Genomic DNA, 22,836 nt, shown 5'->3' on the forward strand with positions numbered 1-22,836 from the left:
ATGAGCGTTGATGGAAAAGCACTGACATTTAAATCGCTCTTCGATTAAAATTAATTATTATTATGATGTTAATTATCCCATGCGTTTAACTATTACTGTACATTACGACGCAAATAGTAGTTTAAGACATCTATAAGAATGTAGATGTGCATGACATGGCAACCCATGAATCTCTCAATACTCACAGCTGAGGATGAAGAGCGCTGGCGTTAAGCTCAGACTCAGATTCAGACGCCTGAAGCTACTTGAGGGAGATGGCTGGGAACGCGTGGAGGTCAACGGTAAGGATTACATTATATAGCACTGAGGAAGCGTAAACTAGTGTAGGAAAACCAGTGGCTAAGCGTTACAGCTTTGGGTTTTGTGCGAAATATTAATAGAGATGTGATAGAAGGCAGAGTTTAATAGCTCTGTGATGTTAAGACAGAGGCCCAGTGTTCCTGTGCCCTTCATTCCGCTAACACAGGCTGATTATAGGGTGTAACGGCTTTAACTAGGCTTGGCCTCGAGGACTTTAGTCTGCCTTAATAAACATTAACCTGTCCTGAAGTAGTAAATGATTTTATTCCTCCTAGTTGGGTAGTTTTTTTGTTTTGTTTTTACGCTTCCATGTCTTGGCGGCTTCTCTGCCAAATAACTGCAGAATTAGCAAAGATGCTAACGCGTGTAGACCAGTGAAATTCTCCCCGCTTAGCAGGGATACCTCACTAAACTACTCGCCATCTAGCGCTTCTGCTCCAAGTATGAGATCGTCTGAGAATTGGAGCTTTGTGAAGTGCATTATACAGAGAGAATCCCGCTTGCTTCTTGCAGATGTATAAAGTGCTGGAGAGATGCGGTGTGTGGATCAGTGGGCAGAGAAAAGCGCAGGAGGTCAGAGCTTCAGCGCTGGGTTTAGCTTCCTGTCTGTGTGTCGTCTCATGTATGTCTCTTGTCTGTGTCTTGTCTCTTGTCTGTGTCCTGTCTGTGTGTCGTCTCATGTCTGTCTCGTGTCTTATGTCTGTCTCGTGTCTTATGTCTGTCTCGTGTCTTGTCTGTCTCGTGTCTATGTCTCATCTCATGTCTGTCTCGTGTCTATGTCTCATCTCATGTCTGTCTCGTGTCTATGTCTGTCTCCTGTCTCATGTCTGTGTCTCGTCTCATGTCTGTCTCCTCTGTGTCTTGTCTCATGTCTGTGTCTCATGGCACATCTGAAAGTGGACATTAGCTGGTCCGCTTCATTTAAATTAATGCTCTTGAAATTGAAGTTGGATAAGATCATATCCAGCTCAAGCCTAAAGTTGATTTCTGATAGTAACCAAATGGTGTAGTTATAATACACGTCTTTTTTAATTTTTTTTTATTGCTATTAACCATTATGTTTTTATAAAGAGCAAGTACTGTTGTGATAATTCTTTCATGATATGATTTTTTTCTTTTACTTTTAAGTACACCCTGTCTGTAAGTGAGACAGACAAATGAATGAATAAACCAGAGGTAGATTGATGAATAAATATTGATTAAAAGGTACACTAACCTTTTATTCAGTTTCTGCAAAAATATATATATATATTTAGTTTAGGGTTTTTTTTGTAGGAAAACTGCTTAAATGTGTACACATTAAAGACCTACATTCACTGGCCACTTTGTTAGGAACCCCTGCTCATTTGTGCAGTCTTCCAATAAGCCATTCATATGGCACAAGTGCAGTGCATGAACTTCAGAGATTCAGGTCAGCAAACATCAGAATTGGGGTGAAGATCATCTCTGTGACTTTGACTGTGGTAAGATTGTTGGAGCCAGTTTGAGTGTTTCAGAAACTGCTGATCTGGGATTTTCACACATAACCATCTCTATAGTGTAGTTTGCACAGACTGGTGCAAAAAACCCCAAAAACCTTCACCAATAGTTCTGCGGATGGAAACGCCTTGTTGGTAACTCAAATCACTCTTTATCAATGTGGTGAAGTGAAACACATTTAACCTTGAGGCAGATGCTCTACAGCAGCAGGAAACCACATCAGGTTTCTCTCCTGACAGCCAAGAACCGGAAACTAAGGCTACAGTGGGCACAGGCTCACCCAAACTGGACAGATGAAGTCCAGGTGATGTTTCTCAGATTTTAACCCTCCTATTATGTTATGGGTCAGTTTGATCCATTTCCACATTTGAGATGTCTGAAATATTGGTTAATCTCTCTCTTTCTCTTTGAAATCTTTTGACTTTCTTCATTTAGGGTCATGAATTTTATGTGCAAATATTTCTTCTTATGGATTGTCGTAACAAGAGGTATTACAACACGTAATAAAGGTTTACTGTTTTAAACTGCTGTTTGTTGTTTTTATGTGTGTTTAAACTGTGGAAGTCATTTTGAACTATAAAATAATCGATGTAACTCCCCCCACCAAATATAATAGGAGGGCTAAATGTCCAGTTTGAGTTAGGTTGATTGGACAATTGCATGAATGAGAGGGCATATAGGTGTTCCTAATCAAGTGGTTAGTGAGTGTAAATCTGTTTTCATTTTAAATATACTGTACACCATTCTTGTTTAATAATTGGGAAAAACATCGGTAAAGAAGGTGAATCTTGCATTCACAATTTTATTGATTTCCTTAAACAAAGGTAAAACAAAAAATTGTGAACATTTTGGCATAGGCCTAGAGTGCATGACCACGTACCCAAATGATGCCCATGGGTGATCACTCCATTATTTATTCATAAAATATTTACTTATTTGATTTGTTTTATTTTGTTAAATATCTCCAAAATTAACAATTCTTAAACCGTAAAATATTTTGTACAAACTGTCAATCAAGTGCACCACATTCTGAAGCTAATGCTCTGACTTTGATATTGTTTGCTAGTTCATGGTCATATTTTCATGTAATGAGTAACAGGAACAATAAATATTTAGTTGCATGCATAAATCTCTATCAACAGCATGATGTATTGCTTTCCTCTTATATTCAGTTGTAAGCTCATGATAACAGTGGTGTATTACACGGCCTGCACTTGTACTCAAGACACATGTTATAGTTTGTTCTTCCAGTGCTCTGGCTTTCCCTCGCAGATTTGCTCATAGCTTTGCTGATTTGGCTTAGATATATTTGTGCTTATTAGTTTAGCATTTTAAAAAATATTATAGGTCTTATCGGTGTAATGAGACTTTAGACTGAACTTATTTGTCAGTTCTTGCTGTGAGATGTTATTCCACTCTTCCACTAAGGCATTTGCAAGTTCTCCAAGTCTGTGGGGGGACACATCTTTACATGTAATTTTCCACTGCAAGGACGATCAGCTGTCCTTCATGTCTCCCTGTAGCACTGTCTTAGGCGTCTTACATTACAGACATTGCAGTTTATTGCTCTGGCCACATCTGCAGTCCTCATGCCTCCCTGCAGCAGGCCTATAGCATGTTCATGCAGGTTAGCAGGAATCCTAGGCATCTTTCTTCTGGTGTTTTTCAGAGTCAGTAGAAAGGTCTCTAGTGTCCTAAGTTATTGTAACTGTGACCTTAATTGCCTACTGTCTATAAACTGTTAGTGTCTTAAGGACTGTTCCACAGGTGCATGTGCAATAATTGTTTATGGTTCATTGAACAAGCATGAAAAACATTGTTTAACCCCTTTCCAATAAAGATCTGTAAAGCTTATTTGGATTTTACAAAATTATCTTTAAAATGCAGTCTTCTGAAAAAGGGACTTTTTTTTTTTTTTGCTGAGTTTATATTTGTCATGGAATAACTTGATTTTCCTGTTTGAGTGACTTAGATAGTTGACACAACCTTGTTTTAAAAGCTACTGCTGCTTCTATACTTGAATCAGATGTTAAAGAAAAGCTTGATATGTTTTACAGTTAGCCCCTTCGATACCCCCGTTCTACAACATGGTGTTCTCCATATGTACCAGGGTGTGTTTGTACTTGTCTCATTCCTATAAGTAACTTCTGCCTTTCTGTAAGTGTCTTATCACTCTCTAAGATGTTAGTCACAACACACTAAAATAGTACACATAAACAGAAGTAACTATTATTACTGGTTAATGGGCAATTCCAAGACGATACAAATACTAGTGAAAATTCTTCTACCTCTCATTGATTAAGACAAGGGTATATTTGATGATAAACAGCAGCGGCACTTGCTTGCATAGACATGCACTACCCGTATCCTGTCTAAACTTTGCCACTGTGGATTGCAAGACATGTCTGTGCCTTATAAATCATTCTCTTAATACATTTGTTTTTTATCAGTCTCAGTATCATAAGCTGACAATGTCATGTAAGTGCTTGACTTGCCCCTGAAGCTCTTGGATTCTTTTTCCTCAGGTGTCCCGTGTCTTGGGTGCACTGACAAGTCAAACACAGCCCAGAACTTTTTCCAGAGGAGTAAGTATTAAAACAAAATTTTGTATTATTCCTTGACTCTCATGACCCCTTAACAGCACTGCTGAATTCACTTAAGATGTAATGTAATGAAAGTCTCCGGAAGGCTTTTTGAGGTAACAAACTAATATTACTATAGTTTCCCACCAAATGTGCACCGTTTGTTCTGAGTAGTGTTGCCATGGAAACTGTCTGCTTTGTATCTTGTACAGTTTTTTGGGTATTCTTCACAAGGACTGCGCAAATTGTTGTATAATTTATAATGACACGTATGGAAACTGCTTTGGTAGGCTTACCAGACTAGTGATGGGTCATTAAATTTGCAAGGTGACAACATTTACGATCTAGCCATAGCGTTTATGATTTTTGACCCATTACTGCACTTTTCTGCTTTTTCAGCTAAATGTGCATCAAATTTACCCAGCAGAAAAGACCATCTCTGTCTAAAAAACATACAATACATGAAATGCATTTGTTTCTGGTTGTACTCGCTTTAGCATCATGTCAACTTTATTTAGGTGAATCAGCTATGGATTCCCAAATCGCGAAGACGGAACTGTGGTCTCTTTGGTTGGTTTAAAAATAAATAAATAAAATAAAAATTTAGAGTGGAGAAGCTAGAAGCTGGTGTGTATCCACTAAGTGTATCCATTAAGCTGTGATTCATAAATGATTGCAATGTTTTATTTATTCTAGTGGCACCCAACCTGTTGTTTGTTTGTTTATTTGTTTTTCGTCTCTTTGATTTCCAGCTGCATACCGTAACACTAATTCCAGGAGATGGAATTGGTCCTGAGATCTCCACAGCTGTAGCAAAGATATTTGAAGCAGCTAAAGTAAGAGACAAACATATGTCTGTAATTCGTCCTCCTTTTCCATGATTAATGGAAAGTTTGCCTGTCACTACATTTAACTGGACCGTACTGCATTAATCTACCATATTACCAGTTCTGTTCTACACTAATCATTTCCACTGTATATTCTCACCCCTGAATTGTGACTTTCTCGTTTTAAAGGGATGTGGTGGAAATAAATTCTCCCTTCAGCAAGTGGCCACTATCTTTTTTTTCTTTTCTTTTTTTTTTGACCTGCAGGTTCCCATTCAATGGGAGGAGAGGAACGTGACTGCTATCAAAGGACCTGGAGGAAAATGGATGATCCCTCCTGAAGCCAAAGAGTCGATGGACAGAAGCAAAATCGGCTTGAAGGGTACATCTACATACATATCTTACTTTGTAATTGTTTGTGTTTTTGTTTTTTTTTGTTGTTGTTTTTTTAAAAAAATTATCTGGTTGCTGATGTTTAGGGCCTCTGAAGACCCCTATTGCTGCCGGCCATCCTTCCATGAACCTGCTGCTTAGAAAGACATTTGACCTGTATGCCAATGTGCGCCCCTGTGTGTCCATTGAAGGCTATAACACTCCTTACACAGATGTTGACCTGGTCACCATCAGAGAAAACACTGAGGGCGAATACAGTGGAATTGAACATGTGGTATGTAATTGTAAATTTCCATGCTTAACAGATTAACCTCACAGGTTTCAGACTGTTGTATTAGGCATTGTCCATTCATTTATAATCAAATCTCTTGTTTATTTAATGTACAATAAACTATAACCTGAAGAAAAGCAAAATCAGTGGGAATATTAACAGTAGAGAATATGATCATATTAGACCAGTCCATCAATCCACTGGCTGTTTCTTTAGCTAATATTTTATTACTAGTTTTTTATCTAATGTTCTAGCATAATTGTACATCTAATGCTAGCCTTTTATTTTATTATACTTTATTTTACTTTTATTTGAGTTACTTTTACTGTCATGTTTATTTTAAATTACTTTTGTATTATTGTATTTTAATTGTATTTTGCACATTTGTTTGTTTTTTTTTGTTTGAACTTATTTTTCCCCTCTCAATGTTTTGTTGCATTTTTATTTGCCTATTTTATTTCTGATTACTGTTTTTATGAAAGGTGCTATATAATTAGAGTATTATTAACATCACTAACTATACTATAACTGTAAATGCACCATTTTTACTGTAGGTAGCATGGCACTTCTCTTAAATCCCCGTTTTCTGGACACTGAAGTACAGTTCACACTTCATCAACACCCGTACCAAGCAGCTTTGTTAACCTCTTCACTTCAGTTAGAACTCGAGGCTCGTCTACGCTCTACACTTGGGCTGTCTGTCTAATGTTCTCTGGATCAGTTTCTACACGGTGCTAGCTGGATTTCAATGAACACGCACAACTTTCCTCTTCACCTCTCAATAGGTGTAATAAATCTGCGTTAGATTTATTCTGAACTCCCCACCCCCCGCCACTGTATATTATTGGAACATTATGGAAAATCTCCTTATCATTTTCCATCTGTCCACCTCTCCTTTGACTTCATGTTTAAGGACAGTGTGTGTATCCTGTGTATAGAGCTGCACACAGACTGGTCCATATAAAAACCGCTGTGTTAAACACTGAGTCTTGAGTAAGACAGCTCTCATCTCTGCATCCTAGTTCATGTCCTACTTTTAGAAAATAACCCACTGTGCCAGAAGTTTCTAGAAGAGTAGATCTGTGATTTTCAGGGCTAGGCATCTCTATAGCTGTTTGGTTAATGCTTTCATTTTGCTTCGTGGCAGATTGTAGATGGGGTCGTGCAGAGTATTAAGCTGATCACAGAAAAGGCCAGCCATCGCATTGCTGAGTACGCCTTTGAGTATGCCAGGAATAACCAGAGAACCAGTGTAACAGCAGTTCACAAGGCCAACATCATGTGAGTCTGTTTTCTGTTTGCAGGCATTTGATTCTGAATAAACTCATTTTCAAGTATATATTCAGGAAGAAAGCAAATTAATTTTTACATCTAAGTGGAAGTACGAAATGCTTATGGCACCTGATATTTAATCACAGCTGACATCTACTTGTAAATCATTCAACGTTGTTGTTTTAAGTTTGCTTATTGTCTGTTCCTCAGGCGCATGTCTGATGGTCTCTTTCTGAGGAAGTGCAGAGAGGTGGCTGAGAACTACAAGGATGTCAAATTCACTGAAATGTACCTGGATACAGTGTGTCTGAATGTATGTATTTTTTAATTCAAGTAATAAATAATGACAGAGGTGTCAACATCTATGGTTTAGGCACAGTGTTTCTGATTTTCCACCTCTTGCTATGGTGATGCAGCATAACATTTTTTTAGGAACTGCAGTCCATTTTGCCCAATTTATGCACATGTCAACAAGAGTGCTAATTTGGAGTCATGATAGTGACTTCAATTCTAGTGCATCACTCTCTCGTATCTTCTGGTGGTGGTCTTTTTAGATGGTGCAGGATCCTACTCAGTTTGACGTGCTTGTTATGCCCAACCTGTATGGTGATATATTGAGGTGGGTTCAAATATAATAATGATTATTATAATATATGTATAATTAGAATTTCTGAAAGAGAAAAGCATCAAGGCAAAAATAAGTAATTTTCTCATTACACTAGATAGCAGTGTTTACTGACCAGCATAGTGTAATTCTGGTATGTGATTTATTTCAGTGATCTTTGTGCTGGATTAATTGGAGGTCTAGGAGTGACTCCTAGTGGCAACATTGGCGCTAATGGTGTTGCCATATTTGAATCGGTATGTGAGGGTTTCTGTTATTCAGAATAGCTACACGTTAAGTCATTACTGAAGCATTTATGTCTACAAGTTCTTCTTGTCAAGTTTGGTCATCATGCATATTTTCATTAATATGATATTTTGTTTGTCTCACAGGTACATGGAACTGCACCTGATATTGCTGGTAAGGACCTGGCCAACCCTACTGCTCTGCTCCTGAGTGCTGTGATGATGCTGCGGCATATGGGACTGCACGGCCATGCCAAGAAAATCGAGACCGCCTGCTATGACACCATCCGAGACAAAAAGGTACAAAATGGATTGTATTGACAAAATGGCATCAGTTTATGCAAACATTCATTGCAAAGCAAAAACATTTATTCTCTAATATGTTTCCATGTATTTGTGTGTTGTGATTCTAGGTTTTGACCAAAGACCTTGGTGGAAATTCCAAGTGTTCAGAGTTCACAGCTGAGATTTGCCAACGAGTACAGGACATGGACTGAGACATGGCACTCAATAACGTCACCGGTTATCTGTGATCGGGTTCCTGCCCCCAAAAGGCGCACAAAAAATTATTTGCCTTCGTATCATTCTATCTATATATGCGCACAATTATACTATAAACATACATGCGGTCTATTGAGACAAAATGATGAATGTTGACCTAAAAAATATTTTTGTTTATTTCACCTCCAAAACACAAAGAACTGTTAACATTTGTCAGTGGTATAGCTGTGTAAAACGTGGCTTTTTTTTCTCTCACTCTCTGTCAGATGAACTGCATAACCCAAGATATCCTTTATTTATTGACCAGCAGTGTTGTCTGGTCCCTCACGTTTTAACATTACCATTTTGTAACTGGGTTAATGGCAGGCATAAATGTGGTCTATTCAAGAGATCATGTACATTAAAGTTGCTCATATTTTGAATGTAAGTTTCACTGGTCTTTATTTTCTAGATATATAGAATGGTAAGTTTAAGCAGGGTATAATTGATCGTTATATATTATATTAGACCTCCTATGAATGATTTCCATGCCTGTCACAGCTACAAATCTCATCATGATTCACCAGGATTTAAACAGCTGTTCCTGACTGTCCAAAGCAGAAATTGTTTCCATTTCGATGCAAATATATCTAACTCATGGCCAGTATTACACTGCACATGGTTTCCTGTGTAGGACAACCATGTTATCACATGCGGACATGACCAGAAATAGCATGTAGCCCACAAAATTGCCTATTCACTCAACATAATTTACCCAAGGACAGTCGAAATGTATTCTTATTGATTAAGGTAGTGGTTTTCAACCCGGGGGGCATGGAGAGATTGGGAGGGGGGTGCCAATTGTTTTCAAGAAAAAAACAGACGGCATCATTTGGATACTTGCTGTATTTTATCGGTTTGCACATAGAATGTGCATAAATGGAAAAACCTCGCGTTCCCTCTGTATTTTCTATTTGCTGGCGAGAGGCTGAGTTTAGCCTGCCTTTTATCTAGCTGTCAGTGCAGACCAGTGTTGCCAACTGAGCGACTTTTCAGACCCCTTTAGCGACTTTTTGGACAAACCTTAGCAACTTTCCGAATGTGGTCAGTATTGTCCTGCAAGCTCGAGGTCTTGCTTTCCCGCTGCACTCACACCTCTCTCTGCATCTGCTCTGTTCAGTGAGGGACTGAGAGCCGGAGATTTAACAATGTCGTAGATGACGAGACACGCACTTCGTCCCAATTTACATCATTCGTATGCGAATGTTTTTAGAACGCAAGACAAATGTAATACATGTTTTTACATGTAAAATAGTACACATTATTACAGCCTAGTTCTCTTGTTCAGAGTAGTTCTAGTGTTCCGAAACATTTTTGATAATTCATGTTCCATACCTGTCTGCTATATAGTTTTATAAAAGTCATAAAATGTAGTTATGAAAAGTAATATAAAAAGTACAAAAGCAAAAAAAAAACAGACAGATTAGGGGTGTGTGTGTGTGTGTGTGTGTATATATATATATATATATATATATATATATATATATATATATATATATATATATATATATATATATATATATATATATATATATATATATATGCATATTTATTGTGTGTGTGTTTATAAGAATAGAATAGATCATCATTATATCTGGTCTCCTCCAAATGGGGGGAGGGCATGCCACATGATAATGGGGGCTTTAGTTACAAAAGCTTGAGAACGTCTGGATTAGAGCATTATTCTTCCAAATAATTTAATTATCTCTAACAAATATCAACTGACTCTAAAAGATAAGGTTTCATTAAGGAAGACTGTTTGACTGGAATGATTTTAAATACACCTTCTAGATTCTGTGTGTCAGACTCCGGTCACAGGTGTGATGTAGATATGTGCAGACATTTGTGTTCTCCCCTTTGTAACAGACCAAATTCAGCTTAGAAAGTCCTTGGTAAGTAGCTGATGAACTAACTGAATTGGGTGTGATCAGTGAGGTGAATCCTACTGACTCCCCTATTCTAGTCTGGTTCGCTGTAGTTATTTTTTCATTCTCTGTAGAAATTTTCTATTTCGTTGTGGTACATCTTCAGGACAAACGGTCGTCGCAGTTTCATTGTTGGGCCTAAAAATGACAAATTATTAGTTATAAGTGCTGCTGAATTCAATGAACCAATTAATCCAAGTTTGAAGGTGGTACTCGCCTAGCTCTCCTCCACAGACTGAGAAGTCTTTCCCTATAATTGTCCATTTCTGAATACGCTGGGCATTGGAGCTGGCCTTCGCATTGACCCGGTCAATGCCCTCCTGAATGACCTGGTTCACTACTTCATCTTTCCGTCCAATTACATCTGAAACCTTTGTTGCCTGGATGCCACGTTGCTGAAAGTATTCCACAGTGTCATAGCTAAGGTCATCGGTGGGCTCCATGGTTTCAGCACTGGTGACACACTGATTGGGAGGCAAATAATTGAAATCTTCAGTTATTTTCAAATAGATGGTCCAGTTTTTTCTGAACTGGGATAAATTGGTGTACAGGTACTTAAGATTTCAAAGTAAAATTCCTCATTACCTTAAGTGTGAGCAACATTGAGAGAAACTTCCTCTTGTCCCCAATTAGCATGGCATTACTGATTATAGGCAGCTCCTTTTTCACAGCATCCTCTATAGGAAGTGGAGGGACATTCTCTCCACCAGCAGTTATTATCAACTCTAAACAGAAATGCATGCACTTTTACATTGTTTAACATGAAAATTATAGCCATAACATACAACTATAGAATATCCAACATATAAAAGTGAAAATATGCCTTTAGTTAGTTATTAAACAATGACCTAAATACCTTTTATCCTTCCAGCAATGTAAAGGAAATCTTCTTCATCTGTTTTGCCCAAGTCTCCAGAATGCAGCCAGCCATCCTCATTCAAGGTTTCCTTGGTTTTGTCCTCCATGTTGAGGTACCCCATAAAGACATTCCGACCCCAAAAGCACACCTCCCCAATACCATCAGAATCTATGTTCACTAATTTATATCTGCAGCCAGGAACCACCTTGCCACAACTACAAGTTAAAAGAGAATATTATTGGTGTTGAATGTGAAATCTAGTAAAATTCGATTACCTATACTGGAAGGATCATTCATGTTTATCTAATAAAACTCACCTTGACTGCTTGTAAACATTTGGACCAGACATAAAATGAGGTCCACTACTTTCACTCATGCCATAAGCCTCATATAACCTAATGTTGAGGCCGAGGAAGAACTTGACAGTATCACTTCCGAGAGGAGCTGCACCAGAGAAGAACTTCTCACAACAAGAGAAACCCAGATTGGCACGAAGTTTTTCCAGGACCAGCACATCTGCTAAGGTGAAGAGAACTGACTTCTCCTCAACCCTGTTATGAAAACATATTTGTAGAAACAATTTTTTATTTTGTAATTGCAATACAACCGACTCGATGTGTAAAATCACACTAAGTTGAGTAATCATTTCACTATGAACCTTTGATTAGCCTCCATACCAACAGACATGGCCCAGGTCAGCAGTTTCTTTTTTATATATGCACAGTGTGTGACTGTTGCCTTTATTTTCTCCATTATTTTTTCCCAAACACGAGGGACTCCCATATGGGATGAAGGGTTGATCTCTTTCAAAGTCTCGATCAAGCTGCCCTGGAATAGAAACACATCATATAAACAGAAAACACTCTTGTTTTATGAGCTAATGTTACTTTTCCTATTACCTTGCATAGTACGAGTATAAAACACATTGAATGTAACCAGGGTATATTTAGTAGCATGTTATAAACAACAAAAAAAGAAACACCCTGTCACATTCACTGCTTTCATTTCCAGCAAATTTCTTATTAAATTTTGTGCTTATTAGTTTAGCATTTTAAAAAATATTATAGGTCTTATAGGTGTAATGAGACTTTAGACTGAACTTATTTGTCAGTTCTTGCTGTGAGATGTTACTCCACTCTTCCACCAAGGCATTTGCAAATTCTCCATCAAGTCTGTGGGGGGACACATCTTTACACGTAATTTTCCACTGCAAGGACGATCAGCTGTCCTTCCTGTCTCCCTGTAGCACTGTCTTAGGCATCTTACATTATAGACATTGCAGTTTATTGATCGGGACACATCTGCAGTCCTCATGCCTCCCTGCAGCAGGTCTATGGCATGTTCACACAGGTGAGCAGGAACCCTAGACATCTTTCTTCTGGTGTTTTTCAGAGTCAGTAGAAAGGTCTCTTTAGTGTCCTAAGTTATTGTAACTGTGACCTTAATTGCCTACCGCCTGTAAACTGTTAGTGTCTTAAGGACTGTTCCACAGGTGCATGTGCAATAATTGTTTATGGTTCATTGAACACGCATAAAAAAACATTGTTTAAACCCTTTCCAATAAAGCTTATAAGCTGTAAAGCTTATTTTTATTTTACAAAATTATCTTTAAAATAAAGTCTCCTGTTAAAAGGGACTTTCTTTTTTTGCTGAGTTTGTATTAATAATGTATATAATGCATTCTGTTTTTGTGTACCTTCAAAGCATCAGGCTGTGCAAAATAGACCATCTCGCCCCACTGAATCCCTGTCCACAGGTCATAGATCTGAGCAGCAATATGGCTGAGGGGGAGGTAGCTCACTATGGATTCTTGTTTTATCTCAGCAGGCTGCATGTCTCCAGCCCTGCTCGCATGGTGAGACATCCATGTGATCTACCAAATTCCACAATACAAATGCTTGTTTAACTACAAGAATACACGTAAATACGATTAAACCAAGGCCTTGATTTATTATAGCACAAGTAAAAACATCAAGTGCAAATTTCACACCCTCAAAAAACATCCACGCAAATTTAGTAGTTAATTTATGTCTTTCCAAATTAGCAAAATACCACAGCTTGTCCATTTTGTGCATTTCCCTTGGGGTAGTTTTTACCTATAAGTGCGAAATACAGGGTGGTATATATGTATAACAATGTTAAATACGACCAAAAGGCAGGTATTAAACTTGCACAAACCCATTTCTGCCATTTGAAGACAAAATAAAATGATTACATATCTAAGTATCTAAAAATGATGAAAAATATTCTCAAAATCATGACTTCTTATTACTACAGTAAATTTGGTTCGACATATTCTCACCTCTGAAGCCTCCATTCATTCATTCAGAATTCTTACATGTGACAAGTTTACAATTCACTACTGAGCACAATAAAAATGTCCTTCCCCAACTCTATAAAGATTTTAGATAGTAGTCAGTAATATATTACTGTATAGTAAATCAGGGCTTAATGTCTAATGGCCAAAATTTGTGTTATTCTACAAAAATGCCTGTATTAGTTGGGGGGAGATTCTGCAGGGACTTAAATGTACTCCTTCACCTAATGGCACAAGCAGCATTTAGTAAACACAACATAACATAGCCATGAGCTCTGAAAATTTATTTTATTAATCGACTTCATTAGCTACGATGTGAACAGGTAAGTCCATATTTTTCAATAAGTAGCAGTTCAGTCGTGAACTTGAGAAAAGAAGTTTCTGTGATAATTTATGTATGTGGAAACCAGATATACCTGCTCTGTAGTAAATATGAAACAGATGCATAGTTTACATCTGTGCTAGACAACAAATAATAAATGTTATAACTGAAAATAATCAAGTAATTTTTAATAAACAAATATGGAGGAAGCACAAGCCATCCATAATATTAATACTTCACTTAGGTTACTCTTTTGAGTGAAGCCTTAATTCATATACACCTACATTGTCATGGCTGAGCATCACTCCCTTCGGCATGCCTGTGGTTCCTGATGTGTAGATAAGCACACAACATTGATTGGCTTTCTGACTACTGATGATGTCATCAAGGGTTTAATCTCCAGGCCCAGACTCATGAACTCCTCCCACTGCCAAAAATACACACTCGTAACTTCTTTCAGGTATCGTCACCATGTACATACAGTTTATGAAGGTTTTATCTTTTAACTTACTGAATACAGATTGGACAGTTTCTCCAGCAAGGGTCCAGAATATTGCACAATGGCTTTCAAATGTGGCAGTTTATCTTTTATCTGTGAATAAAATTAGGCATTAGTGTAAAAGGCTTATATGGGCTTACAAGGTGTAAAGGATAGTATAATCATATTACCTGCGAAATTTTATCCAGCTGAGTTTGATTTTCCACTACAATAATATTTGCTCTTGAGTTACTTGCCACATAATGACAAGCTTCTGGAGAATTTGTGGCATAGATCCCTGTCATTATACCCCTGATGGAATTGCACATCATAAATAAATACATACATACATTTATATGAAGTAATTTTTAAGGAGCATTTGTGTCTCTCACCCTGCAAAAACAGCTCCTACGGCAGAAAAGAACCACTCTGCTGAATTGAATCCCAAAATGGCCACACTGTGGAAACGTTCCAGCCCTAACTAAAGAATGCATGAAATAATCACCAGTTGTATTATCAGCTGGACTCAAAATTCAAATTCACCTGATGTTGATCATAAAGTCACAAACAGTTTAAAAATATCAATGTATAATTCAAACTTTATCATACAGATCACCTTCAGAAAGCTCTTAGCAGCCATCCGACAGCACTGGTAATAGTCAGAGAATGTAATCTTTTCCCATTTGCCATTTCTTTTAGTTGCCAAGGCAAACAAATTGGCATATTTCTGAACTGAGTTCATAAACATCTGATGCACAGTGATTGGCTCCTGTGGACAGAGGTCATCTATTCTCAGCTGCACTGATCCACTAGCCTCTGAGGTCCAAAGGCACTGGGCTGGAGCCAGAGTTTCCCATGCTAAAACCTCTTCCACACAACTTTTCTGTGCTGAAATAGGGCACAATTAACTTTTAGATGTTATATTATTTCTTAAATGAAAAAAATAAATCAATATACTGTAACAACACTGATGTAAAATTGTGATGGTAACTCGACCACAAATATATACTCAAAATCTGCCTAGAATTACCCATAATGGTTGCACCAACCCAAGATGGCTTACTGGTTTACTTCCTTACCTGTAGCCTGTTCTTCTCCCTTTTTGTTGGAGTCTGTCATGAGCCCCAGAGGTAATTTCTCTGAGCTGAAAAACCGAGAGGACACTAACCTGTGAGAGGAAATAGTGCGCTGGGGCACTGGGGCATCACATGACATCAACTAAGCATTGTAAACTCACACAATGTCAGGCTTTAGTTAATGAGTGCCAAAATCCCTGCAGCTTTGTTAAAATGCAGAGCACACATAACACATTTTACCTTAATTCCTGTGTGGTATAAAACATCTTTTCACAGAAAGAAACATTAAAATGCTTCTAAATTAGTCTCCCTCCAGAAATTTTTTGGCATGTTGCTTTCTCTTTTATGGAGGACCACTGAGCCTGGAACTTTTTTAAATTATTTTCATTTACACTACTCATTTTGATTCAGGTTGTTTGGCATTATTGCTGGTGTCAGAAGGACTGGTTTTAGTGTTTCAGAAATTTCTGTTCTCTTTGGCATTTCACACACAACAGTCTCTAGAGTTTACACAGAATGGTGTGAAAACCAAAAAACATCCCGTGAGCAGAGGATCTGCAGGCTGAAACACCTTGTTAATGAGGAAGATCAGAGGAGAATGACCAGACTGGTTTGAGCTGTTAGGAAGTCTATAATAACTCAAATAAGCACTCTACAATCATGGTGAGCAGAAAAGATCTCACAATGCACAACACATCAAACCTTGCGGTGGATGGGCTACAACAACAGAAGACTACTCTATTGGATTCAGATTTGGTGACTATGAAGGCCACTGAAGAACAATTAACTCACTGTCATGTTCAAGAAACCAGTTTAAGACAACTTTTGCTTTGTGACATGGTGCATTATCATGCTGGAAGTAACCATTAGAAGATGGGTAAATTGTGACCATGAAGGGATGCATATGGTCAGCAACAACACTCAAATAGGCTGTGGCATTCAAGCAACGATTGATTGGTATTAACAAGTATATAAGAGTGCAAAGAAAACATTCCCCACACCATCACACCACCTCCATCAGCCTGGACTGTTGACACAAGGCAGGCTGGGCCCATGGATTCATGCTGTTGGTGCCAAATTCTGACCCAACCAGCTGTGTGCCTCCGTAGAAATCGAGATTGATCAGACCAGGCTACGTTTTTCCAGTCTTCATCTGTCAAGGTTTGGTTAGCCTGTGCCCACTGTGGCCTCGGCTTTCCGTTCTTGACTGACAGAAGTGGAACTTGATGTAGTCTTCTGCTGTTGTAGCCCATCCACCTCATGGTTCCACATGTTCAAAGTCAAAATGCTTTTCTGCTCACTACAATTGTACAGAGTGGTTATCTGTAGTACTGTAACCTTTCTGTCAGCTTGAACCAGTCTGGCCATTCTCTGTTGACCTCTCTCATCAACAAGACATTTAAGTTTGCAGAACTGCCGCTCATTGGATGTTTTTTCTTTTATTGTAACATTCTGAGTACTAGAGGCTGTTGTTTGTGGAAAATCCCAGGAGATCAGCAGTTATAGAAATATCCAAACCAACCCTTCTGGCACCAAATATCATGTCACAGTCAAAATCACTGAGATCGCATTTTTTCCACATTCTGATGGTTGATGTGAACATTACCCGAAGCTGCTGGCACATATAGCGTATAGATCAGGTTATTTTTCCATCCATTCATCCATTTTCTATACTGATTATCCTACAGGGCTACAGGGAACCTTGAGTCTATCCCAGGGAGCATGGGGCACAAAACGGGATACATCCTGGAGAGGGGTGCCAATCCATCACAGGGCACACTCACGTACACATTCATTCATACACTACAGACACTTTGGACATGCCAATCAGCCTACCATGCATGTCTTTGGACTGGGGGAGGAAACTGGAGTACCTGGAGGAAACCCCCACAGCACAGGGAGAACATGCAAGCTCCACACACACAGGGCCGTGGCAGGAATTGAACCCCTAACCCTGGAGATGTGATGCAAACGTGCTAACCACTAGGCCACTATGCGCCCCCGGTCATTTTTGAAAAGATTAATAAAGCCTCCAAAATGTTAGTTTTGTTAATGTTAAACAGGTTAATGCATATATAGTTATTAAATATAACAGAGTGTGTTGTTATAGGAAAATAATCAATAACAGGGTGTGTGATGTGGCCCAACACCAACTGAAATGTTTTATTACTTTTAAACCACAGTTTCAATTAACAATATCTTTTACCAGTAAATAAATATATTTAATGTTGTAAAATGTTTGCAAAACAAGGACCTGTTATCACTTACATTATAGCAGCTATAAGAGTCATCTCCTCACCACACTCACATTTTCTCTCTCACATTTCACACATCTCACTTTTTTTTTTTTAAGTTAATGCAATGCGCTTTTCAAATGAATTAAATGAATAGTTTCAGTGACAGGGACATCTGTTGCAGCCCAACACCAAGAGGGATTACTGTTACTACACCGAAGTTGATTATTATCCTACAGTATGCACCGACATGTTTTATTCCATTTATACCACAGCAATTTGCAAATGCTAACAATTTATTTATTACAGAATGACATCATACATTTTAATGTGTTTATAGTTAAATTTACTCTTGTGGAACATAGGTGCAACAAGTCAGTTCCCGGCATCACTTTCATTCCCTCACCAGACTCTCTCTTTTCTTCTCTCTTGACGTTAATGAGAAATCAGAAAGCACAAAGTCTGCTGTCCTGAAGACTCTCCCATTATGGTCTCCTTATTACAGAACTCTTCACCACATCAGTAATTATAAGCCTTTACTTGTTAAATAACATTTTTAAAAATGTGTTTATTAGTTTTAGATTATGTGGTGCATCGGCCACAGAAGTGCCTGTGAATTAGCTGTTACTATAGTAATGATAAGGTAATTGTGTATTAGGATAAACCTGTGATTTGCCTAGCAGTCAGAACTGTCCAAGATGTTCTGTTATGGAAAATTAATCAATATCTGACCAATCAAGAACTGATTTAAACATGAATACTAATCAGTAATTAAGAGCAAAATATGCATGTGTGAGGTTAGCCACAGATATCAATATTCTACTTTTCTAACTGTAAATAATATCGTTTATTTTGACACTGAGACGCTACCAGTTAAATTCAATTAAACGGGGGTATTTGGTTTATTTTTCTGAATACATGACTGTAACATTATTTCGCAAGGGGTAAGGTTATTGTACAGCAAACACACACACATACAGACACACAGAGGCTCGCCAGCTCCCTCTAACAGCAGCTCGGGGTTTGTGGACTAAAAAGAAGGCTGTAGAAATATCTTGTTCCTCAAAGCTCCAGAAAGTTCTGCAGCTCCTCCGCTTATATATAAAGGCGCAGCGGCCATCTTCATTCAGTCACAGCACATCCAACCGGCAAGCTGCAACAACACAGGGAGCAAGGCAGTTTCATAAGGAATTAACGAATATTGTAAGTAGTTTGTCGGTTTATTCTGATAATATCATGATACCAGCATACTTTAGGGCGTTAATACTTCTTATCTAGCATTACCACTTGCACATGGACTGTGTAGGAAACATTTTGAGATTGGAAAGCATTACCAGCTCAGCTATAAACATTATCAACGTAATTTTTTTTTTTTTAAATCTTACCTACCTTTGCATGTTTGCTAGTCAGAATAGTGTCATGTACGTAGGTCACATAAGCGATATCTTGCTGATGCTCTAGCTCAGTGTCTACAGCCGGTTAATCTTTGGTCCTGTTCTGTAGCTTTGCCAAAAATGGTGCGAGAGACCGGCTACTACGATATTCTTGGAGTAAATCCGAAATCCTCTGCGGATGAAATCAAGAAAGCATATCGAAAACTGGCCCTGAAATACCACCCTGATAAAAATCCCAACGAAGGCGAAAAAGTAAGTTGGTGTGTTGGATGTCTGTGTCTATTTTCATCAGCATGGGGCACCTGAAGCAGCTGACAGCGACAGAAACGTGTGGAACTTTCTGGAACTGCCTCGAGCTCTACCGTTAGCTAAGCTAAGCTAACATACAGCTACATACAGGAGTAGCCTAATACAATCTCTCGTTCTTCTGTAATGCAACAATACTTACTTACTAAATGTAATAAAGTAGTTTTATTTAACAGTTTGTGTCTAACCTATATTTTCTAAAATGCAAGCGTTGAGGTGAATTTGCTGGCCTGACAATAGTAATGGTCTTACCAGCTGATAAAGCTCAGGTAGAACATATTCGCAAGCTGTCAAGTTATTTTCCAGCTTCCTATAGAGCAATAAATCTTTCTAACTGCCCTACTAAAAAAAACAAGAAGTGTCTAAAATTGACCTGCTGGCAAAAAAAGTGTTCTACCAGTTCAGGCTGTGTGCTGGTACCTGGTCAGCCTGAATTGGATTCCTGAGCAGGGAATGCAGTCTGGTCCTTTTGAGGACCTCAGTCCGAATTTTTTTTTTTCTTACCCCCCTTTCTAATTGTGATCCTTGTATTGATGGTGATTAACTCAGTGGTTAAGACATTGGACTTTTGATCAGAAATTCATGAATTCAGGTCACAGCACCACCAAGCTGCCACTGCTGGGCCCTTGAGCAAGCCCTTAACCCTCAACTGCTTAGTTGTATAAATGAGATAAATGTAAGTTGCTCTGGTATAGGGCATCTGCCATAAATGTAATATTATTGATCTTGCCTTACAGTTCAAACTCATTTCACAAGCCTATGAAGTCTTGTCAGATCCTAAAAAGCGAGACTTGTATGACCAAGGAGGTGAACAGGCCATCAAAGAAGGGGGCATGGGTGGAGGAGATTTCTCCTCTCCTATGGACATCTTCAACATGTTCTTTGGTGGTGGAGGAAGGACACAGAGAGAAAGGAAAGGTAACTTATTCTCACAATGCATTATGCTCACAAAGCTACTGAATCGGTAAGATTTGTCATAAATGAAAGAGAGCCCAATTATTGCAGAGTGTGTTTTAAAATGTGCAATAATTAGTTATGGCATTACCGTTACTACTAACCTCATTAGTGGCAGTGTTTTTAAATTGTTTCAATTTAGCTCATTTCCCCTCTTTTATTTACATTAGGGAAAAATGTGGTCCACCAACTTAGTGTCACACTTGAAGAAATGTACAGTGGTTCAACCAGGAAACTTGGTCTCCAGAAGAATGTGATTTGTGAGAAATGTGACGGTAAGCTAGAATTTGCATTGAAGCTCAAACTGATTTTGTTTATCCAGTGTTCTTGAGCTGCTACAGCCAAATGCAGATGCTCCATTAAAAATGGACAAAAAGTTATGCAGGTACTAGCAAGTAATAGTACTCCACATGTAGTGCGTCTCTGCTGGTGAACTGTTTTTGAATTGCTATTTAGTACAATAGAATGTGTGTGGTGTATTACAGTTTTCAGATGACTAAGGGAGAACAAAATGTCTTAGACATTTTTGCTAAAACATTTTGAGTGTCAAATGTAATACCACGTTCATTGTCCCCCAGGTTATGGAGGAAAGAAGGGGGCTCTTGAGAAATGCTCAAATTGCAAAGGCAGAGGAGTTCAAATCCAGGTGCAGCAAATTGGACCAGGAATGATTCAGCAGATTCAGAGCATGTGCTCTGAATGCCAGGGACAAGGCGAGAGGTTCAGTACCAAGGACCGATGTAAGAACTGCAATGGGCGCAAAGTGGAGCGCAAAAAGAAGATTCTTGAGGTCCACATTGACAAAGGTATATGTGCCAGTGATTAATGAGGGAGACTAACTAGTTTACAGAGACACTTTGGATTTCTAAAATTCTGCGTAGCTGTACACTTGTGTTCCTTGATTAATTGCTGAAACAGTAAACTATTGTAAAGCTATTCACTATCTATCTATCTATCTATCTATCTATCTATCTATTTATTTATTTATTTATTTGCAGGTATGAAAGATGGCCAAAAGATTACATTCCACGGAGAGGGTGATCAGGAACCAGGCCTGGAACCTGGTGATGTCATCATTGTCCTGGACCAAAAGGACCACCCTGTATATCAGAGGCAGGAAAACAACCTAATTATGAAGATGCAGATAAAGCTAGTTGAGGCCCTCTGTGGGTTCAAGAAAACAATAAACACACTAGACAACCGAACCCTAATCATCAACTCACCTCCAGGTGCATACCACTTTGGTTTATAGGCCAAATCTGATCACTTACATTTTTTTGTTGTTGTTATTTATTATTATTATTATTATTATTATTATTATTATTATTATTATTCCTCTTCTTACAAGGGCGAGTAATAAAACACAGTGACTTAAAGTGTATTCAGAATGAGGGCATGCCTGTGTACAGAGATCCATGTGACAAAGGACTGCTCATCATTCAGTTTGAGGTGAGTTTGTAACACTTGTCAGTATGTAATTTCAAGTTTTCATTTTGGGGTCTGCATATCATTTGATTGCTTAGACCAGGAATTATTTTTTTTTTTTATGTAATGTTGTGTATTTCCCCTCCAGGTCGAGTTCCCTGAGAATTACTGGCTTCCAGAGAACATGTTTTCCCATCTGGAACGACTGCTTCCCAAGCGAGATGAGGTCATGCTGACTGATGATATGGAAGAGGTGGAACTCTGTGAGGTGGACCATGAATCCCAGAGGAAGAAGTACAGTGGAGAAGCATATGAAGAAGATGAGGGTCCAAGAAGCCATGGAGTACAGTGCCAGACTCAGTGAAACTCCTATTCAGTGCATCTATTAATGCAGCTCCTTTTCTGTGTAAATTTGATAACAGAATTGTTAAATTTGTGAGTGCACCCCCAATTTGACTTTTCACTGGGTAGTCTGTGATCAAGGCATAATTTGCTGGGATCAAAACTCTGGCTCTCAAAGTGCTTTAGCAACCCAGAGATTTCCCTTCTATTGAAACCTGTTGAAGTGTAAAGGGCAGGTACTGACCTGGTAAAACACCTCAGAGGATTACTACTGATGTGTGTTCACGCAGGCCAACATGGTGGAAAACTACTTTATAATAAGTATGTTGCTTTATTTGCCTAGTAAGTCTTTTTCTTTGATTGTACTACTTAAAGTTCTGCATGTACCTTTTGAATATGTGGGTGGGGGTGTCCATTCTGTTCACTTTTATGAGCCCTCTTATTTGTAACTAATTTGTTTTTCACATCTCTCCCACATGGAAAAAGCTCAATACCGAAGAAGGGTAGCTGTATGCTTTCTATGAAGGTAACACCCCTCACAATTCACCTGTACCAATGAAAAACATGTTTTCTCAAATAAAACATTTAATTCTGTTTTTTGCAGGGCTGTGAAATTTTTGCCAGCTTTAAAGAATGAGTTAGCCCCTAAATATTAATAGTGTTCAAAACCTAATAATTAGTATGTTTTAGC

The 22,836-nt window shown here is 38.3% G+C and overlaps 3 protein-coding genes and 1 long non-coding RNA gene across 5 annotated transcripts; 2 read left to right on the top strand and 2 right to left on the bottom strand.

The window, feature by feature from the left end:
- Positions 1-236: 236 nt before the first annotated feature.
- On the top strand, positions 237-8,896 carry idh3a (isocitrate dehydrogenase (NAD(+)) 3 catalytic subunit alpha). 2 transcript variants are annotated; one of them, NM_001200742.1, is given in 11 exon segments: positions 237-281; positions 4,305-4,364; positions 5,114-5,197; positions 5,456-5,570; positions 5,668-5,855; positions 7,000-7,133; positions 7,335-7,437; positions 7,679-7,743; positions 7,901-7,985; positions 8,121-8,273; positions 8,387-8,896. In NM_001200742.1, coding segments are annotated over 11 exon segments (1,098 nt in total). In that variant the 5' UTR covers positions 237-254; the 3' UTR covers positions 8,471-8,896.
- Positions 8,897-10,072: 1,176 nt separating this feature from the next.
- Positions 10,073-15,775, bottom strand: acsbg1 (acyl-CoA synthetase bubblegum family member 1). The gene is given in 13 exon segments (XM_047160097.2): positions 10,073-10,902; positions 11,024-11,163; positions 11,295-11,512; positions 11,615-11,848; positions 11,956-12,125; positions 12,994-13,170; positions 14,221-14,330; positions 14,333-14,363; positions 14,448-14,528; positions 14,606-14,726; positions 14,807-14,895; positions 15,031-15,302; positions 15,494-15,775. Coding segments are annotated over 13 exon segments (2,088 nt in total). The 5' UTR covers positions 15,630-15,775; the 3' UTR covers positions 10,073-10,593.
- A 1,847-nt stretch (positions 15,776-17,622) lies between these two features.
- LOC108275109 (uncharacterized) lies at positions 17,623-19,255 on the bottom strand. The gene is made up of 2 exons (XR_001814630.2): positions 19,114-19,255; positions 17,623-18,877 (listed from the first exon to the last, which is right to left on the bottom strand). It is a non-coding gene; the product is annotated as an uncharacterized LOC108275109 (long non-coding RNA).
- dnaja (DnaJ heat shock protein family (Hsp40) member A) lies at positions 19,236-22,739 on the top strand. The gene is made up of 7 exons (XM_017485699.3): positions 19,236-19,370; positions 20,162-20,342; positions 20,549-20,653; positions 20,957-21,184; positions 21,377-21,607; positions 21,727-21,827; positions 21,952-22,739. Exons 1-7 carry the CDS (start codon positions 19,239-19,241, stop codon positions 22,165-22,167), a joined length of 1,194 nt encoding a protein of 397 aa, XP_017341188.1. The 5' UTR covers positions 19,236-19,238; the 3' UTR covers positions 22,168-22,739.
- The last annotated feature ends 97 nt before the right edge of the window (positions 22,740-22,836 follow it).

This window comes from Ictalurus punctatus, chromosome 14, assembly GCF_001660625.3.
Source record: "Ictalurus punctatus breed USDA103 chromosome 14, Coco_2.0, whole genome shotgun sequence".
NCBI lineage: Eukaryota > Metazoa > Chordata > Actinopteri > Siluriformes > Ictaluridae > Ictalurus > Ictalurus punctatus.